The sequence below is a fragment of the Lithobates pipiens genome, unplaced genomic scaffold (assembly GCF_037356315.1).
Source record: "Lithobates pipiens isolate NorthernLeopardFrog02 unplaced genomic scaffold, aLitPip1_a1.2 Scaffold_16, whole genome shotgun sequence".
Taxonomy (NCBI): domain Eukaryota; kingdom Metazoa; phylum Chordata; class Amphibia; order Anura; family Ranidae; genus Lithobates; species Lithobates pipiens.
The window spans coordinates 436,230,971-436,249,237 of NW_027507748.1; the positions used below are offsets into that span (position 1 = coordinate 436,230,971).

At 41.5% G+C, this 18,267-nt stretch overlaps 1 protein-coding gene across 1 annotated transcript in view; it reads right to left on the reverse strand.

Annotated features, from left to right (window-relative positions):
• The window catches only part of CREG2 (cellular repressor of E1A stimulated genes 2), a 33,130-nt gene extending 15,246 nt beyond the window's left edge, over nucleotides 1-17,884 (reverse strand). The window contains exons 1-3 of the mRNA XM_077482651.1: nucleotides 17,370-17,884; nucleotides 8,836-9,005; nucleotides 577-690 (exon numbers count right to left, since the gene is read on the reverse strand). Of these exons, the coding sequence (XP_077338777.1) occupies nucleotides 577-690; nucleotides 8,836-9,005; nucleotides 17,370-17,825 (740 nt within the window). The 5' untranslated portion in view covers nucleotides 17,826-17,884. The remainder of the gene's footprint in view (nucleotides 1-576; nucleotides 691-8,835; nucleotides 9,006-17,369) is intronic.
• Nucleotides 17,885-18,267: the final 383 nt, after the last annotated feature.

Consider the following 18,267-nt stretch of genomic DNA (forward strand, 5'->3'; position numbering starts at 1 on the left):
GTTCCTCACAGTGGGATCTGCAGAGGAGCGGGCGGAACGGGCGGCAATTTACCACCCCCCTGAAAGTGCTGCCTGGAGCCATGGTAGGGCCGGCCCTGCCCGCTCCCACTTCATCCTGGATCACCTAGGCAATCCAAGCGAACGTTTGCCACCTTCCTTTGCCTGCAGCATTCTGGAACATGTCATAGGTCCCAGAAATTTATTGCGTTTTTGTGACCTAAAACTAACATTAGTGTATTTTTTTACTGAAATTGCATTTCCTAGACCGTAATATGTGACAAAAAAATTTAACTACCACTATTTTATTCTCCAGGGTGTCTGTTTTCAGAAAATATATAATGTTTTGGGGATTTTATGTAATCTTCAGGCCTAAAATTATTTTTGAAACGTGTGCAAAAACGGCTCTGGCAGCAAAAGCATTAAAGCTCTATCAATTTATGCTAGTTCTGACAGTATGCAAAAGGCTATGTTTATGAAAATCAGATTAGCTTAGCAGGAAGATCCTGCAGAAATACTATATTTATCTGTAAATGACATAATATACAGTATATATTTTTAGATCCACAGGAAACAAACCTGGCAAAGAGAGCTTTCTTGGCAAAGTCAACTCCATCTGGTGGTACAGTTACCATCTGGCCTATTAGGGTTAGTGCAGCACACTGTGGCTCTTGTGGCTGTGTAAGCACCTTTCTGTAAGAACAAAAAACATACAGTAAGTGTTCATTATATCATCTTATGTCAGATGTATATTTCAGAAAACATTAGTTTATATTACATAAAGCAAATATTATTATGTTGCTGTGTCTTAAAATAATGCATAATGACATTACTAGGAACATTACACGGGAAGGTTATTTTATTATAAATTATTATTTCAGTATTTACCTTTAATTATTTTATACAACTTTTATTTTTTCATTTTGCCCTTTTTTACTAAATGTGCAGGTATGTAGATATGCAATTAACAAGAGCTCTCAGTGCCTCAGTGTTATGCTACCTGCCTGGAGGTCACGTGTACTCTCTTGCTTTAGTACTTGAGGAACAGGTGTGTGGTTAAATTAGAATCCTAGGATCGATCTACATAATCTTAAAAACTGCTTCCACCCCCCTTCTAACACTGATACATAGTTACATTGTAGATGAGGTTGAAAAAAGACGCAGGTCCATCAAGTCCAACCTATGTGTGTGATTAAATGTCAGTATTACGTTGTATATTGCTGTATGTTGTGGTCGTTCAGGTTCTTATCTAATAATGTTTTTAAACTATCAATACCAAATCAAATCACCACCTGTAGAAGGGAATTCCACATCTTTGCCGCTCTTACAGTAAAGAACCCTCAACGCAGTTGAAGGTTAAACCTCTTTTCTTCTAAATTTAGTGAATGGCCGCATGTCTTATTAAACTCCCTTCCGCGGAAAAGTTTTATCCCTATTGTGGGGTCACCAGTACGGTATTTGTAAATTGAAATCATATTTTCTCTCAAGCGTATCTTCTCCAGAGAGAATAAGTTCAGTGCTCACAACCTTCCTTCATAACTAATATCCTCCAGACCCTTTATTAGCTTTGTTGCCCTTCTTTGTACTCGCTCCATTTCCAGTACATCCTTTCTGAGAACTGGTGCCCAGAATTGGACAGCATACTCTAGGTGAGTCCGGATCAGAGTCTTGTAGAGTGGGAAAATTATCACTTTATCTCTCGAGCTAATCCCCTTTTTAATGCATGCCAATATTCTGTTTGCTTTGTTAGCAGCAGCTTGGCATTGCTGAGCCTATCATCTACTAGGACCCCCAGGTCCTTTTCCATCCTTGATTCTTCCAGAGGTTCTTCCCCCAGTGTATAGATTGCATTCATATTTTTGCCACACAAATGCATTATTTTACATTTTTCCACATTAAACCTCATTTACCATGTAGTTACCCACCCCATTAATTTGTTTAGATCTTCTTGCAAGGTTTCCACATCCTGCGGAGAAGTTATTGCCCTGCTTAGCTCAGTATTGTCCACAAATACAGAGATATATCCCCCGTGAAAGGTGCTCAGACAACAGCTGGTAATGCCTGAGCTGTAACGTCATCCCTAGGCTTACTATGGATGGATCATCCGTTGTTGGCAGTGTTGACATCAGGCACCAGCCTCATGGGTGGCAAGAGACTCCATGCTATACTTCTAACAAGGATTATACATTTTGTGAGTGACGATTCTATTTCTGAGATCCCCCTCTCCACTGCAGCATGATAATACTTCAATAGATGAGCCAGCCTTATAAACTGAGTCCTTGTAGGCTTGTTACTGTCTCCCCCTTCCTCCTTCTCTTTAAGGGAACCCACCCCACCTTTACACCTCACCCTTGAGCCTTTTATAATGCAGTGCCAACTCATCTTTAATTCGCACATTGTGTTATGCAATTATTTTTACCCTGATTCCCTGAAGAAACTCTTTGTGAAATGCGTTGGGATGCATCTCCTGCTGCATATCTACCTCATTCTTGGAAGATCTGCAAATCTCTGCTCTTGATGTGTTTGTTTATTCATGATATACTGAGGTTGATTTACCAAAATTTACCAAAATTGATTTTTTTTTTTGTCAAAGCTGAACAAGCTGAAGTTAGAAGCTGATTGGCTACCATGCACAGCTGCACCAGGTTTTAACCACATGCTGACTGGGCCATAGCCAAAATAAGCATGGTCGGCTTATTCTGGGAGGGCGTCCATGGATGTCCTCCCAGAATCTTGCTCCAGCGTGCCCCCTGGGCACCAGGGAATGTCCGTGACGGATCACGGTAAATGGCTGCTGATAATGGTCGTGTACCACGTGATCACTCCGTCAAATGACGGAGCAATCACTTGTAAACAAACCGGCGTCACATCCGGTTCATCTCTCCCCTCACTGTACAAATCGGTACAGTGCGAGGGGAGAGGGGAGAGATCAAGTGCTGCAGCGCTGTGGGCTGGATGTGTAATGCCCACAGCGCTTATCTGTGCCCATTGCAGCACTCATCCATCCCAGCAATACTCATCCACCCCAGCAATCCTCATCCATCCACCCCAGCAATCCTCATCCATCCATCCCAGCAATCCTCATCCATCCATCCATCCCAGCAATCCTCATCCATCCCAGCAATACTCATTCATCCCAGCAATCCCCATCCATCCCAGCAATCCCCATCCATCCCAGCAACACCCATCCATCCCAGCAATCCTCATCCATCCATCCCAGCAATACTCATCCATCCCAGCAATCCTTATCCATCCATTCCAGCAATCCTCATCCATCCATCCCAGCAATCCTCATCCATCCATCCCAGCAATACTCATCCATCCATCTCAGCAATACTCATCCATCCATCTCAGCAATTCTCATAAATACTCATCCATCCCAGCAATACTCATCCATCCGTCCCAGCAATATTCATCCATCCATCCCAGCATTACGACTCAATACTCATCCATCCCAGCAATACTCATCAATACTCATCCATCCCAGCAATACTCATCCATCAATCCTAGCAATACTCATCAATACTCATTCATTCCAGCAACACTCATCCATTCATCCCAGCAATCCTCATCCATCCATCCCAGCAATACTCATCCATCCATGTTCCATTGAATAACTTTAATGAATTATGCCTGACAAGGCTTTTCAAATATTCATATATCCAATATTTCTAAAGAGAAAGGTTTTTGTTTTTTTTTGCTGCTAGGAGATAAACTTGAGAAAAATGTGCCAATCATTGTTTAAAGAACAATACATTTAAAGGAAGGTGCAGAGGGTGTCATTTCCATTCAGTAGAAATGTCTGCTACTGTTTAACGAATGTTATTTTTTGTAACCTGAGTCATTGGGGCTTTTTTCTAAAGTGAAAAATAAGGTGATGTAAAAATTGTGGTATTTGAAATGTGACAGGAAAGAAAGGTACATAATTGGATGTTTGATGTAAATATAGGTTCACAACGCTTCATTTCTCAATTTAGTAAATCAGGCCAATTTTGTGGTTTGCAAAATTGTAGATTGACTTCTGTACAGCTGCTCTTTTGGAAACGTTCTGCTCCATCAGCACCACTGGCTATAGTCAGCAGCACTGATTAGTGGATTCTGATGGTGGGGAAGTTAAAGACAAAAGTATTTCTGTTCTGTAACAACAATGGGCGGTGGGTTCTGTAGGCCTGGACAACTGCCCCTGGTCACAACTACACAAAGCTGTCATCCTTATTGCATCTATCTATAATTTCCAAAGGTGTCTGAGTGGGTCGTGAGTGGTTTATGGACATGTGTTATTGGGCAGCTTCAAGTAAATCCAAATCATGGTTGGAAACAGCATCAGAAGAATCAATCAATTCACAGCTTCTCCATATTCCTTAGATGTCAAGGAGAATTATTTAGAGTACTTGCATGAAGCTGGGGTTAATAGAGCATGGGTACTTTTCTGAATGGTAACAGAGGGGTAGTTTAGAAAGAGTAATGATGTTAAAATAAAGAAAGCAGAATTGGGGATAGAACTGTGTGCATTAGCTACATGTTAATGTGCTCCATCATGTTCAGTGTGCATGTGGGTTATTTCATAAAATTAGGTTATAAACCCCAGCTCACAAAGAAGCCTGGCAGGGCAAAATGTCTACCTGGGAGTACCTATGACATGCAAACTTTCCCTGAGGTCTGCTGCACACTGGCTATACAAAAAGTAGGCCTCAAACAATGGCTTTCTACATCCCAAGTCTGACAGTCCATGGCTTAAGGACAGGATTACATGATTGTCATTTATAACTGTATACTGGGGGGAATTCATAAAGGGTGGCCCACTTTGTTTACTTTACCAGCTAATACCTGGAGGTGTCAATCACACTATCCCTGTTGTTACAGTAAACAAAGACAGCTGAAAGTGGCCAAATAAATCACTGGTTGTTAGGATGACTGCAGGTTTCCGGCTCCCTAACAACCAGGAGGAAGAGGTCACGTTTAGCAGATGTTTGCACAAGATTATCCACAGACTGCATATAGTGCAGAAGTCTCCCTCATACTATATCCCCTGTTGGTCAAATATTCTTAATCTCTTAGGCTGCGTACACACGGGCGGACTGTTCGCCCAACTTAGTTTGTCAAACAATCCGACAAACAGTCCGCTCAAAATTTGCATGAGCGGACTTGACCACACACGATGAACGAACAGTCCGCTGAAAGCGTGCGCGATGACGTGAACGGCACGTACGACGGGACTAGAAAAACAACGTCCTATACACTGCAATGCAACCTTCGGCGTGTAAATCCTTTCTGAGCATGCGCGGAACTTAGTTTGACGAACAAGCCTACACACGAGCGGACTGTCCGCTCAAACCAAGTTTCAGCGGACTGTCTTACGGGAATTCTGAAAAACTTTGTTCGTCAGACTGTCCGCTGAAACTGTCCGCTGAAGCCCACACACGAGCGGACTGTCCGCTGAAACACTGTTCAGCGGACAAAGTTGGGCGAACAGTCCGCCCGTGTGTACGCGGCCTTAGGGTGGCCATATTTGGGTTGTTTTCTTCAATCAGCCATCCAAACCGAACTGATTCCTCCATCCACACAAGTGAGGTGGATGGAGCAATCCGGCCTGCTGTGCTACTGTATTCTGAAAGTGGGGACCACTTACAGTAATCACATGTCAGTTGTACACAATGGCTTTTATTCATAGCCCTTCATTGTGTGCTGCTGTGATCGCTGTGATTGGCCACAGTGATCACATTGTACAGGTCTGCTGTGATTGGCCCATGTACTATGTGATAGCCGTGGCCAATCACAGCTATCATGATAGTACACAATGGCACATGAATGGATGCCATTCATAAAAATGATTGCTTATAACAGTGCCTCAACTTTACTTTCCTCAATTTATAGCACTTGTAGCAATGTGAATCCTAAAAAACTCACACTCACAGTGTCCCTAAACATTTTAAATTAGTGCATAATAAGGACCCAAGCTCACTGCAATTTTGGGGTATTGAACAGGTGGGAAAACACTGGAGGGGGGGGGGGGTCATTACATCAGACAACTCAGCAGAAGGGAATCCTTCTGGATATATGAAAGTAGGGTTCTTTGGCCAAGGGGTTTGAATGTGGACTTCGACCTGAACTGTTTTATTAGTAATTAGTTATTATGTTTATGCAAAACATAGCTTAATGGCTGTATTCTAATTTATTTTTTATTATTTTTATATGTGTTGATGAAAATGTATGTATGTAATGTTATAAATGATTGTGTGTTTTTGTAGTCAAGATGCTTGTATGATGGATATTTGTATAATATTCGCCAGATTTGGGAATAATTGTGTTTCCCCAGTCGGATGTCCCCATGTGAGAAGGTGCCGTTTCATCACTTCTTGTATCCGGTGTCAGCCTGGTTGTTCGTGTCATGCGGCCGGGTGGTGTGTGATGAGCCGGAGCGGTGAGTTATGATTTACTGCACCTGAGTGGGGAGTGTAAAGCCCCATATACACTATCAGATTTTCTGCTGATTTTTTCCTTCAGGTTTAAGGGCCTGCTTGGTTGCATACAAATTGAAACTCCTAAGGTTTGACCTCACATTATATGGTTTTGGTGAATCTAATGGAAAAAAAAATCAGCAGAAAATCTGATGTGTATGTGTGTGTGTATGGGACTTTAGTCTATTTAATCAGCTGTGAGACGTCCAGTCTCCGCCCCTTACTGAAGAAGTCATGTCTATTTGACGTAACGTGTATAGGGGGAGAAGTTGCAGTGGTGACATCATCCTGTGAGCATCTTGCTGTTTCTTATGCTTCCTGAGCCCGCACTGACTAAGTGCTGCATTTGTGAGTAATGTGCTATATGTTTTTATGATGAAATAAACCGTTTGTTATACAGAGAGCACTAGATTTGCATTTTTAATCCCTATGTTCACCGGATCGTTCTGAGGGAAAGCATACCAGCTGACATCCATACTATTAGTCTGTGGCAGTATGGATAATATAGGAGCTCCATGTTCAGCTGACCCATTTTTATCCCAGAGAGGGAACTTGCTATTTCTGACCTGCTGGTGAAACAGGGGTCAGATTTTGAGGTGAGCGGCTAGGATATTGAGGTGGAGGAGAGCACTTGCACTTTTGAAATCTTTGCACCGTTGGTGTTTTGTTGGGTGAAAGCCACTTTCATTCAGAAGATTTTAGAGGACTGTTTTTCTGACTTTTTTCACATAATTTTTGATTTATAAATTTTTTTTGATGTCACTTTCACTATGATCATTTTTTAGCATTTATTATTCTTAAATAGGGTACACATATATTTGATTGTGCACTTATCTTGCTGTTCTGCAAGGTAATTATATATTCCTATGAGAACTTATTTTTAGTCAATTTGGTATTTAAGTAGCGCTACACTGTTTTGTTATTGGTATTAATGTGAATGCTGCCTGCTTCCTCCGTCCTCTGCTATCTGTATAATCCACTCCTGACAGTTTATGCAGGAATCCTGGGAGATGTCCCCACCCCACCAGCACATAGCAGGCGACTGACAGCCTTAGCTATGAGACTGCGTAGAAGGGGGTGTGTCCACCACTCAGGTTTCAGATTACAGTCAGCTCTGTGCAGTGTGCTGTGCAGAGTTTGACATCAGATTCCCTCCCCCTGCCTTTTGGAGCTAGGAAATGCTGTGTACTCTGTGTATTTTGAAGGGCTGTGGAGAAGAGATAGCTACAGATAAACAGGTACAGCTTATGCAGGCTGATTTGCTTTATCATTGTGTATCACCTGAGGCTAGGCACTTTAATGGGTATATGTATATATCAATTTAATGAGTCTTGTTTTGGGGTATTCATTTTCCATGGTTCATGTAGCTGGGGGCCTGGCAGCGGAGTGTCCTTTGCCTGCATTATGCTATAATGTTTCCTTCTCTCCATCTTAAAAATTTAGGAGGTATGCAACTGCAGAGACTTTCTTTCACTTTTTACTGATCCATTCTGCATGGTCCTTTACAAAGCTGTCCTACCACAATTTTAGTTAACAAACTCAAATTTAGTAAACTAACAAGCCCCACTAAGTTGGGGCTTTCTCATAGTGCATTCATAGGACCATAACTAAGATATGATACATACAGTATCATATTTCATAGTTTATGTATGTAGTTTTGTTCATTACAATGAAATACATTAATATATAGTATATGAATTTTCAAGTTCTTGATGCGTTTCCTTGATCATCATCTACTTCAGAGAAACAATGGTTTGTAGTGTCACTCTAATTATTGGTCACACATCTTCCTTCATAGAGATGTCCTCATCTAGATATCAAAGCTCCCTAATGGGCAGAATTTACTACCCACTGGAAAAAAGTATTGCGGAGATCTCCCCGGGTCAGAATTTGTCCTGTTTTAAAAAGTAATGTCACCCAAACATTGTTTCAGGCATCAAGCCGTTGGGGTTGCATTGGATCATTTTTGGCCACCCTAAGGCCCCATTCACACCTGAGTGTTTTGTAGCTTGAAGCCTGAAGCTACAAAACGCTGGCGGGGAAAAAATAAATTATTCTTTATGGAGATGGTTCACATCTTCACTCCAGAACACTTGAAGCCAGAAGCCCCAAAACACCTGAAGCTCAAACAAGTTATGGAACTTTTTTTAGGCAGATTACAGGCGTTGTTCTGCTTTTTACACCTTTTGATCTGTAAAAAACTGCGGCAAAAACGTGTCAAAATCACGGTAAAATACTACGCTCAAGTGTGAATGGGGCCTTAGCCTCTGTGTCCCAATTGCATTGTACAAAAATTGTGATAGAAAGCAGAAAGTTTGTGAAACTAGGAAGTACTTTAAAAAAATAAAAAATAAAAAAATATACATGTGGTTGGGATTACCTGCACATGTCACCATCTGGATCTGCAAATGTGAAAGAAATAACTGGATTCTTCATCAAATCAGAGATGAAGCTTGCCTTAGGAGTTACATAAAACAATGGAACACCAGTGCTGTTATGCATAGGACCATCACTTGTTAGCAGAACCTGCCCAAACGGCAGTCCTTGAATCTGGAAAAAAAAAGGCAACAAAATATAACAATTGCAACTTATTTCTCCACAATATATATTTTTAAAACAATTATCAAAAACACTTTACAAAAAAAAAGACTTAACTGATTAATAGACTTATTACAAGCAGGAATGCAGCTTAGCCCTTACTTCTTGGGGCCACAAAGGCCTACCTAGCCACATCCAAATCTCCTTACCTTTGCCATCACTTTCAGCAAGTATGCAACTAAATGCTTCTCCTGGCATAGGAGAACATGCTGTGTACTGTACAAATCAGAGGGAGTTAGAAGAAACTGTATGAGGGGTATATGAGGTATTGAGCTGGGTATGTTAGCTGCAGAGGAGTCATAGGGGTTGATGATGTTAGTTCTAGAGCAGTGGAACGTAATTAAAGGTAAGGGGCCATAGCTCACGTATTGCACTAGGGCCAGGTGTGTCGACCTATGCCATTGTTAGCAAGTTATTTTGAATGACTAGATTTGTAAAAGGTTTACATGGACAAAGGCTATATCTTACCAATAAAGTATAAAGCAAAGATAAATTTCATTACATGCACATATACATAAATGTGTGGCCCAAAAGACTTGCTATTACAGAAGGCAGCGCAAACTTTTGCCTAGGGGTAAAAATACTTGAATTCAGCCCTCCCTACTGACACCAACTGACAGCTGACATCACCCAGACATGTACATTATTATGGCATAATAGTACCATAAAGAGATCTGGTATGTGTCTTATGCCCTGTACACATGATCGGAAATTCCGCCAGCAAAAGTCCGATGAGAGCTTTTGGTGGGAAAATGCGATCGTGTATATGCTCCATCGGACTTTTGCTGGCGGAATTTCAGCCAGCAAAAGATTGAAAGCATGTTCTCAATTTTTCAGTTGGAAAAAGTTCAGATTGGAAATTCTGATCATCTGTACAAATTCCGACACGCAAAATTCCTACGCATGCTCGGATACAATTCCTCCTTTTAAATCCCTGCATCTCCCTTCTAATTGCAATTGCTAGTGGTTCCATTGCAAGCGCAAAAAGCAAGGGGAATAAGGGACATCCCTGCCTCGTCCCTCTCGAGAGAGAGCTGGATACATTTGGAATATAAATAATTGATTTCAATCTTAGCACTTGGAGCATTATAAAGTGATTTTACCCATCCTAGTAAGGGTAGTATTGTGACCACCATTGTAAGGGATGCATTTTCCCTACGGACCACCAATGTAAAGGGCATTTTCACTCTAAAGACCCCTAATGAGCTATTTTTAGTAAGTGTTCGTCTGGGGTAAAAAAAAGAGAAAGGCTGCCACAAAGTATCCCATCAAAGGGTGTAGGTACATTCCAGAGAAAACGCCTATAGTTTAACCTCAAGGACTGTGCAACTATTTTGCGTAATAATGTACATTTGCTTTGTATAAATGATTTGGACTATTGCACATATTTATGCCAAAATTTCTTGACCTATTTCCCTTCTGATTGCAAACACATTTAGTGTTTACTAGTAATGGTGCTGGCATGTGGTCTAGCAAATAATTATGTAGGGGAAATAAATTAACTTTATATGAAATTTACTACTTACATACCTTAAAGTTTCCTTCTAATTATAAAGATCTACCTAAAACATAACATAATAAAACTATGTAACGAGGTAGACTTCTGTGCTAATGATCATGACAGACTGCATCCTACATTTGGCAGACCCCAGATATTGCACCACGGCCAAAGTTTCTAGTTACGCCACTGCTCTTCAATTTCATTTCTGCCAGCATTGGTTGACCAAAGAGGGTTTTCCTACCCTGATTTGGGTCAATTGTCATATAGCAGGATTTCTCAACTTTCCTTGAGCAATGAGCAATTTCTGCCTCCATTGGACAACATTGATCTTTTTAACTATCTGTAAGGGGTGGGGACATACAGTCAGGGGAAGCAGATGAGGCAGGGCCTCACCTGCCATGAACATGAACATTTAAAAATAAAAAATTCAGCTTTGATGATCGTAGCTTGGCGACCTGGGGTCCCCACATTTGGGTATGTAGCCTAAGTAATACCCAACCACTGGTAAAAATATAGGGCTCCTACGACCTATGGTGGCAGAGATACAGGGCTCCTTGGGCAGCCTGTCAGAAGCTACATACAGAGTGGTCAGTTTAAATGGCCACTTTGCAGCAGACTGAGAAGTTGAGCTCACAGTGCTTCTCCTTGTCAGAGGCACTGAGCTCAATGAACAGCTTGGAGTATTGGACCAATGGTAAAGTACCATTGGTTCCAGATGTCCAATAAAAATGCTGCAGTGGAGGCACCCCTCTCACAGCAGTGTCATAGAAGGGGCATGTGTCTAAAAGACAAATGCTCCCTTCCAGCCCAGCCCTCTTAACTAGAAGGAAAAAACAGGGGTTTATGTGTATAAGATTTACCCACAATCCCGTGTTTTTCTCACACAGTTAAGGAGAGAGAAACAGATTCTATTGAAAAGGTACTGTTATATTCAAGCTAAATCATATACGGTATGTATATGCTATATGTTATAACATAATATTTTATTATTTTTCTATTTACTGTGAAATTATTGGTTGGAAGTTATAACCTCAAACTTCAGTAATTTGTCCGTTAAGCCACCTGCTTGAGTACAGATTTTGAAAATATAGTAAATTACGTTAAAAACAATTTATAGTAATTATTTGTATATTACTTACTTATGGTAATTAACCACCTGCTACCCAGGCCAATTCTGACGCGTCTCTCCTACATATAAAAATCATAATTTTTTTGCTTGAAAATTACTCAGAACCTCCAAACATTATATACACATATTTTATATATATATATATATATATATATATATATATATATATATATACATATACATACACATACATACATACACACATATTTTAGCAGATGCCCTAGGGAATAAAATGGTGGTCATTGCAACTTTTTATGTCACACGGCATTTGTGCAGCAATTTTTTTAAATGTTTTTTTTGGGGGAAAATTTTTATGAATTAAAAAAAAAAAAAAAAAAAAAACACTAGTTGGGCCAATTTTTTGGTATAATGTGAAAGATGATGTTACACCAAGTAAATAGATACCTAACATGTCACGCTTTAAAATTGTGCATACTTGTGGAATGGAGCAAAACTTCAGTACCTATAAATCTCCATAGGTAACGCATTAACATTTTCTACAGGTTGCAGAGGAGGTCTAGATTTATTGCTCTCGCTCTAACGAGCGCAGCGTATGGCTAAAAGACGAACTGTCTAAATGACCGAATGCATAACCAGCATAAGGATCATTATTCCCACTGACCATCACACTAATATATCATGAGTTGTAGATATAGTCATTTTTAACATGGGTTTCCAGAGACCAGAATGTTATTTTAAGGGTTCCTTTATGTTGAAAAAGGGCGCTCTATAGTCATCTTCAGGCACCCCAGGCAATATATTTTTTAAAGATGTCTGTAGGCATTTTACAAAGCAATATCATAACACTTACCATAAACCTATTTAAAAAAATATTACTTGAACAGGTGCATCTGTAAACGTGTTTTTGCCTCCCCACATCTAGAACTGCTCTTCTCTCTCCCAACCCAAGCTTGATACACATGTATACACTTGCACAAAGTTTGGAAAATACCCAAAAAGGAAACACTTCATAATCACTAGGGATAGGCTCTGCTCAGGTGTAAATGCAGGCTTAAGGGTCCCTTCACATCAACGTACATGCTAAAACACGTGCTGGCTGGTGTCCGCCGTATAGGAGCATTGAGACGTGATGTTACAACTCAAGGCACTGTTTTCCTCATTTTCAACTTTATTAACTACCGGTACTTAAGGACCGAGCCCCTTTCTGAGATTTGTTTACAAGTTAAAAACTTTTTTTTTTCTAGAAAATTACTTAGAATCCCCAAGCATTATATATATATTTTTTCTAACACCCTAGAGAATAAAATGCCGGTCGCTGCAATACTTTCAGTCACACCGTATTTGCACAGAGTTCTTACAAGCGCACTTTTTTTGGAAAAAATACACTTTTTTGAATTAAAAATTAAGACAACAGTAAAGTTAGCCCAATTTTTTTTATATTGTGAAAGATATGTTACACCGAGTAAATTGATACCCAACATGTCATACTTCAAAATTGCGCCCGCTTGTGGAATGGCAACAAACTTTTACCCTTAAAAATCTCCATAGGCGTTGATTAGAAAAAATCTACATGTTTTGAGTTACAGAAGAGGTCTAGGGCTAGAATTATTGCTCTCACTCTACCGATCGCGGGGATACCTCACATGTGTGGTTTGAACATCGTTTCATATGCGGACACTACTCATGTATGCGTTTGCTTCCGAATGTGAGCTCGGCGGGAAGGGGCACGTTTAAAAAATAATAATTTTATTATTATTTATTTTACATTTTATTTTTTATTTTTACACTGTTCTTTTAAAAAAAATGGTGTCACTTGTATTCCTATTACAAGGGATGTAAACATCCCTTGTAATAGAAAAAAAGCATGACAGGGCCTCTTAAATATGAGATCTGGGGCCAAAAAGACCTCAGGTCTCATATTTACACTAAAATGCAATAAAAACAGAATAAAAACATTTTTTGTCACTTAAAATAGTTTTTTTTTTTAAATGGCCCTTTAAGATCTATGGTCGGAAGTGACGTTTAGACGTTGCTTCTGCCCTGCAATTATATCTTCCCTTCACTCATCTCCATACCAAGCAAGAGAGAGGACCCGATCGCCTCTGCCGCTACTGACAGAACTGGTAAGCGGCTGAGGGCACCGGAGCGTGGCAGGAGAATCCGCCGCAGAGACCACTTTTATCTTGAAGCGGACAGCTGAAGAAGAGGATACCGGGGTTATGGCAGCTAGCTGCTGCCATGACAACGATAATCCTCTTCAAAGTAGCAGTGTAAAACTACGGCAGGCGGTCCGGTCCGTAAGTGGTTAAAGTGTCCCAGAATGATACTTTGTTCAACTCCATGCAATACAGAACTTTATTCGGTGATATAGCTACATTATTATGATTGATCCTATGTGCTGGTGTTAAGCCTGAATTGATCAATACAGTTCACCGCAGCTCAATGGAGATAGCAGAAGACCCCTTTCACACTGTCGTGACTTAAAAGTCCTACAATTTTGCCCCGATTTTAGGGAATGCCTGTGTAAACTTGAGATCTATGTACCTCAACTCGCATCAAAGTCAGACCAAATTAGTACAGGGACTACTTTGAAGTCGGTGCGATATGAAAGGTTATCATTGGGAATCATGGGGCACGACTTGTCATGTGACTCTGATCTCCAAAGCCGCAGGAAAAGTCGCACAAGTGTGAAAGGGGACTAAATGAGTCCCAAAAAAAACCCTCTGAGACAGCGTCACCTGTAAAGTCAGCCATAGACGGTTCGAATCTTGCCCTGTTCAGCAGGAACCGGCCGAGATTCGAGTCATGAATGAACCCAATTTGATCAATCGATTTGGTACAACCAGCCTGCTAGATTTTTACATGCGATTATCATTAGTGGTTGTTCTAGCCACTAGCAATAACCATTGAGTTCTGCCAGAGGGGATGGCTTCCGACGCCTGGAGAACACAATGGCTTTGCTAGAGGGAGGCAAGTAATTTTCTCTTCTGCAACTTGTGGTCACAGGAAAGAAAATCACTTTGTCTATGGCAGCCTTTAGTCGTGTCACCTGACTGTACTGAGTGGCAGGACTGTATCAATCTGAGGACTGGATGGATAAACATGAAAACCCTTTGGAAGGTATAAAAGTCTGTGTTGATAGGGGATTCAAGCAAATTTCTTTCCTGCAACCTTGCAGGAAAGAAAATCGCCCGTCTATGGCTGGCTTTAGTCATGTCATTTACCTGGCTATACTGTGTGGCAGGGCTGTATTAATCTCAAGACTGGGTGGATAAATATACAAACCCTTTAGAACAGGGGTATCAAACTGGTGGCCCTCCAGCTGTTGCAGAGCTACAAGTCCCATCACTTCTCTGCCTGTGGGAGTCATGCTTGTAACTGTCAGCTTTGCAATGCCTCATGGGACTTGTAGTTCTGCAACAGCTGGAGGGCCGCCAGTTTGAGACCCCTGCTTTAGAGGGTCTAACAGTCAGTGTTGATTCAAGCGGTATTGATTCCTGCAACTTGTGGTGGCAGGAAAGAAAATCGCTCCAGCTATGGCTGGCTTTAGTTGTGTCATTAACCTGGCTGTACTGTATGGCAGGACTGTATCAGGACTGTATCAATCTCAGGACTAGATGGATAAACATGCAAACCCTTTGGAAGGCACAACAGCTCCCTTATATGTATTTTACCTGTGCGTTTACCTGTTTGCCTGGAGTTCATATTTAGGATATCAGCCTCTAAGGCTAGGTCTATACCTAGTGTTTTTACACTACACATATAGGGCAGCCCATTCAGTGCAATGGGCTGCGCAATGCACAACAAATGAGCTTTGCATGCTGTTCGACCACTTGAATTGACCCATTTATGGCACATCAAAACGCATGTCCACTTGCTGCTTTTGGAGTACCACTGACAACAAATGGTATTGCAAGCACCCTTTTGTGCGTGTTCACTAAACGCTCTGGTATGTATGAATCCTAATGGCCCATACACACTATAGCAAAATTGGGTGAACATTTTCGTACGAGGAACGATCGTACGATTTTCTGATAGTGTGTAAGCAACCCTCGACAGCCAATTTCGACCTTCCAAACGAAAATTTACAAAGGGACAAACGCCAACATTTTTCTCATTTAGTTTAAAACCACTTCCCGCCAAAGGACGACCTTGACTTTGCGGGTGTATATCTGAATGATGCCTGCAGCTACAGACATCATTCAGATATCTTCTTTTAGTGTCGGCAATTCCCTACACCATATGATCATAGTGGCTGTTCCACCGCTTGACCGTTTTTTGATCACTTTTATTCCTATTACAAGGAATGTAAACATCCCTTGTAATAGGAATATGACATGACAGGTCCTCTTTACAGTGAGATATAGGGTCAATAAGACCCCACATCTCACCTCTAGGCCGGAAAGCCTGAAATTATTTTTTTTTTTAACAATCTCGGCTTCCCAGCCGAGGCGCTGCCATTCCTTTGAATGCCGAGGCCAGGCGTGACATCATAATATTGCGCCTGGCGGTGGGAGGGGGGTGTCCCCTCCCGCTGCCCTCTGGTGCTCTGGCGCCCTCCAATACTTGTGCCGACTCACCTCTTGCGTCGGTGAGTCGGAGACAGGATCTGCCGGCCCTGGGTGGTAATCATAGTGATTTTCAGCGGATTAGATGGTCGCTGGAGTCTCTATGATCGTTTGGAGGCCGGGCGCGATGTTATGACATCACGCCCGGCCTCTGCATTCAAAGGATTGGCAGCGCCTTGGCTGGGAAGCCAAGATTGTTAATTTTTTTTTTAAATCAGGCATTCCCAGTCTGGAGGTGGGATGTGGGGTCTTATTGACCCCATATCTCACTGTAAAGAGGACCGATCATGCCATATTCCTATTACAAGGGATGTTTACATTCCTTGTAATAGGAATAAAAGTGACCATACATTTTTTTTTTAAAGTGTCAAAATAAAAATATAAAATTAACAATTAAATATAGCACCAGGAGGTGAAATTGAAGGCTTGGTTGATAGAATTTCGTAATCAATGGCGGCACCATCGGATCACAAAATGCACAAAGTTTCAGATTTTCGTAAGAAAATTTGTTCAAAATTCGACTCATATATGGCCTGCATTAGTGAGCAAAAGACCCTCTATACGAAAAATCGGCCGAACCCATTTTTGAAAAAGAAAACATTCGGCCGTGAGCGTAAACGATAGTGCCATCATGTAATGACCGATAAATCGTTCCGTGGACATAAATGAATCTATTTTTTGCTTGTTGTTTTACATATACCTAGTGCAAACAGTTCGGACAGGAAACACATTAACCTTTCAATTTATCGTTCGTTCTGTAGAAAATTTCCAAACGTTTTTTCGGCTCAAAAACATCCCAATGATTATTGATTTTGTGCACATTAACTGGCCGAAAAATGAACAAACTGTCTAAGTGACCGAATTTCGGCTGATTTTTCATGTAGTGTATGGCCACTGGCCAGCATAGTGAAATGAAAGACGTGATCATCTAGAGGGGAGTTTATCAATACTGGAGCAGGCAGAATCTAGAGCAGCTGCGCACAATAACCAATCAGCTTGTAGCTTCAGCTTATTTAGGTAAGCTTTGCTAATGAAAGCTGGAAACTGGTTGGTTGCGTGCTGCAGTTTTGATAAATCCCCCTTATGTATACACGATGTGATGAGTGGGGCAGGAGATGTTCTTAGGGTACAGGACATGGCCCATGGAAGGCACTCACCATCTCCTGGGATGAAATGGTAGCTAGGACCCCCCATTTGCTCTTGTGGACCAGTGTTCGGCCATAGGTGGCCAGCTTGGTCTGGAAGGGGTCTGTAGGAGAAGGGTTCTCAGTGCTTGTACTGCTTTCCCTTTTATAGGAGAACATCCTGGAGGGTGAGGAGATCTGCTGAGTGATGTCAGGCCCTGGCCTGGACTTCATCTTCTCCCTCTCCTCTTTGTAGGTAGATGCTGGGTAGCTCTGCTTCCACATGCTGATGGTATCCTCCAGCAGAGAAGGCAGAGCATCTTCTGTGGAGGAGCTGTCCAGTTCCTCCTCCACTTCATTGGTGACTGACCAGGAGACTGAATTCACAATCACATAGGCCCCACCATAGGACAGCAGGCTGCAGCCCAGGAGACACAACAAACACGATGCACGGCCAATGCTTTTGTAGTTGAAGCTGCACGCAGACATTTTCAGGCTCTTCTATGATGCTGGAATCCACATTCGTCTGTCTTAGTTTGGGAGGTGTGCCTCTGCCAAGCGGCGACTGACACCTAGTGGACAAACTGCACATAACACTGCTGTACACAGCACACATGCCACTTGGAGGCCAGGCCTTTTCTGGCACTTTCTGTTTACATGTAACAATCAGTATTTTTTTTTTTTTGCTAGAAAATATCTTAGAACACCCCCACCCAACGTTATAAATTTTATTAAAGCAGAGGCCTTAGAAACAGGGGTCCCTAAACTTTCTAAATAAAGGGCCAGTTTACTGACACTCAGATTTGGGGGGGGGGGGGGGGGGGCGCTAACTGTGACCGGTGGGAGTAGAAAAGGTCCTGGCATCAGTGGGTAAACAATGTCCTGTCTTTGGTATAAGGGGAATCATTCCCCATCTTTGGTGTCAGTGGGA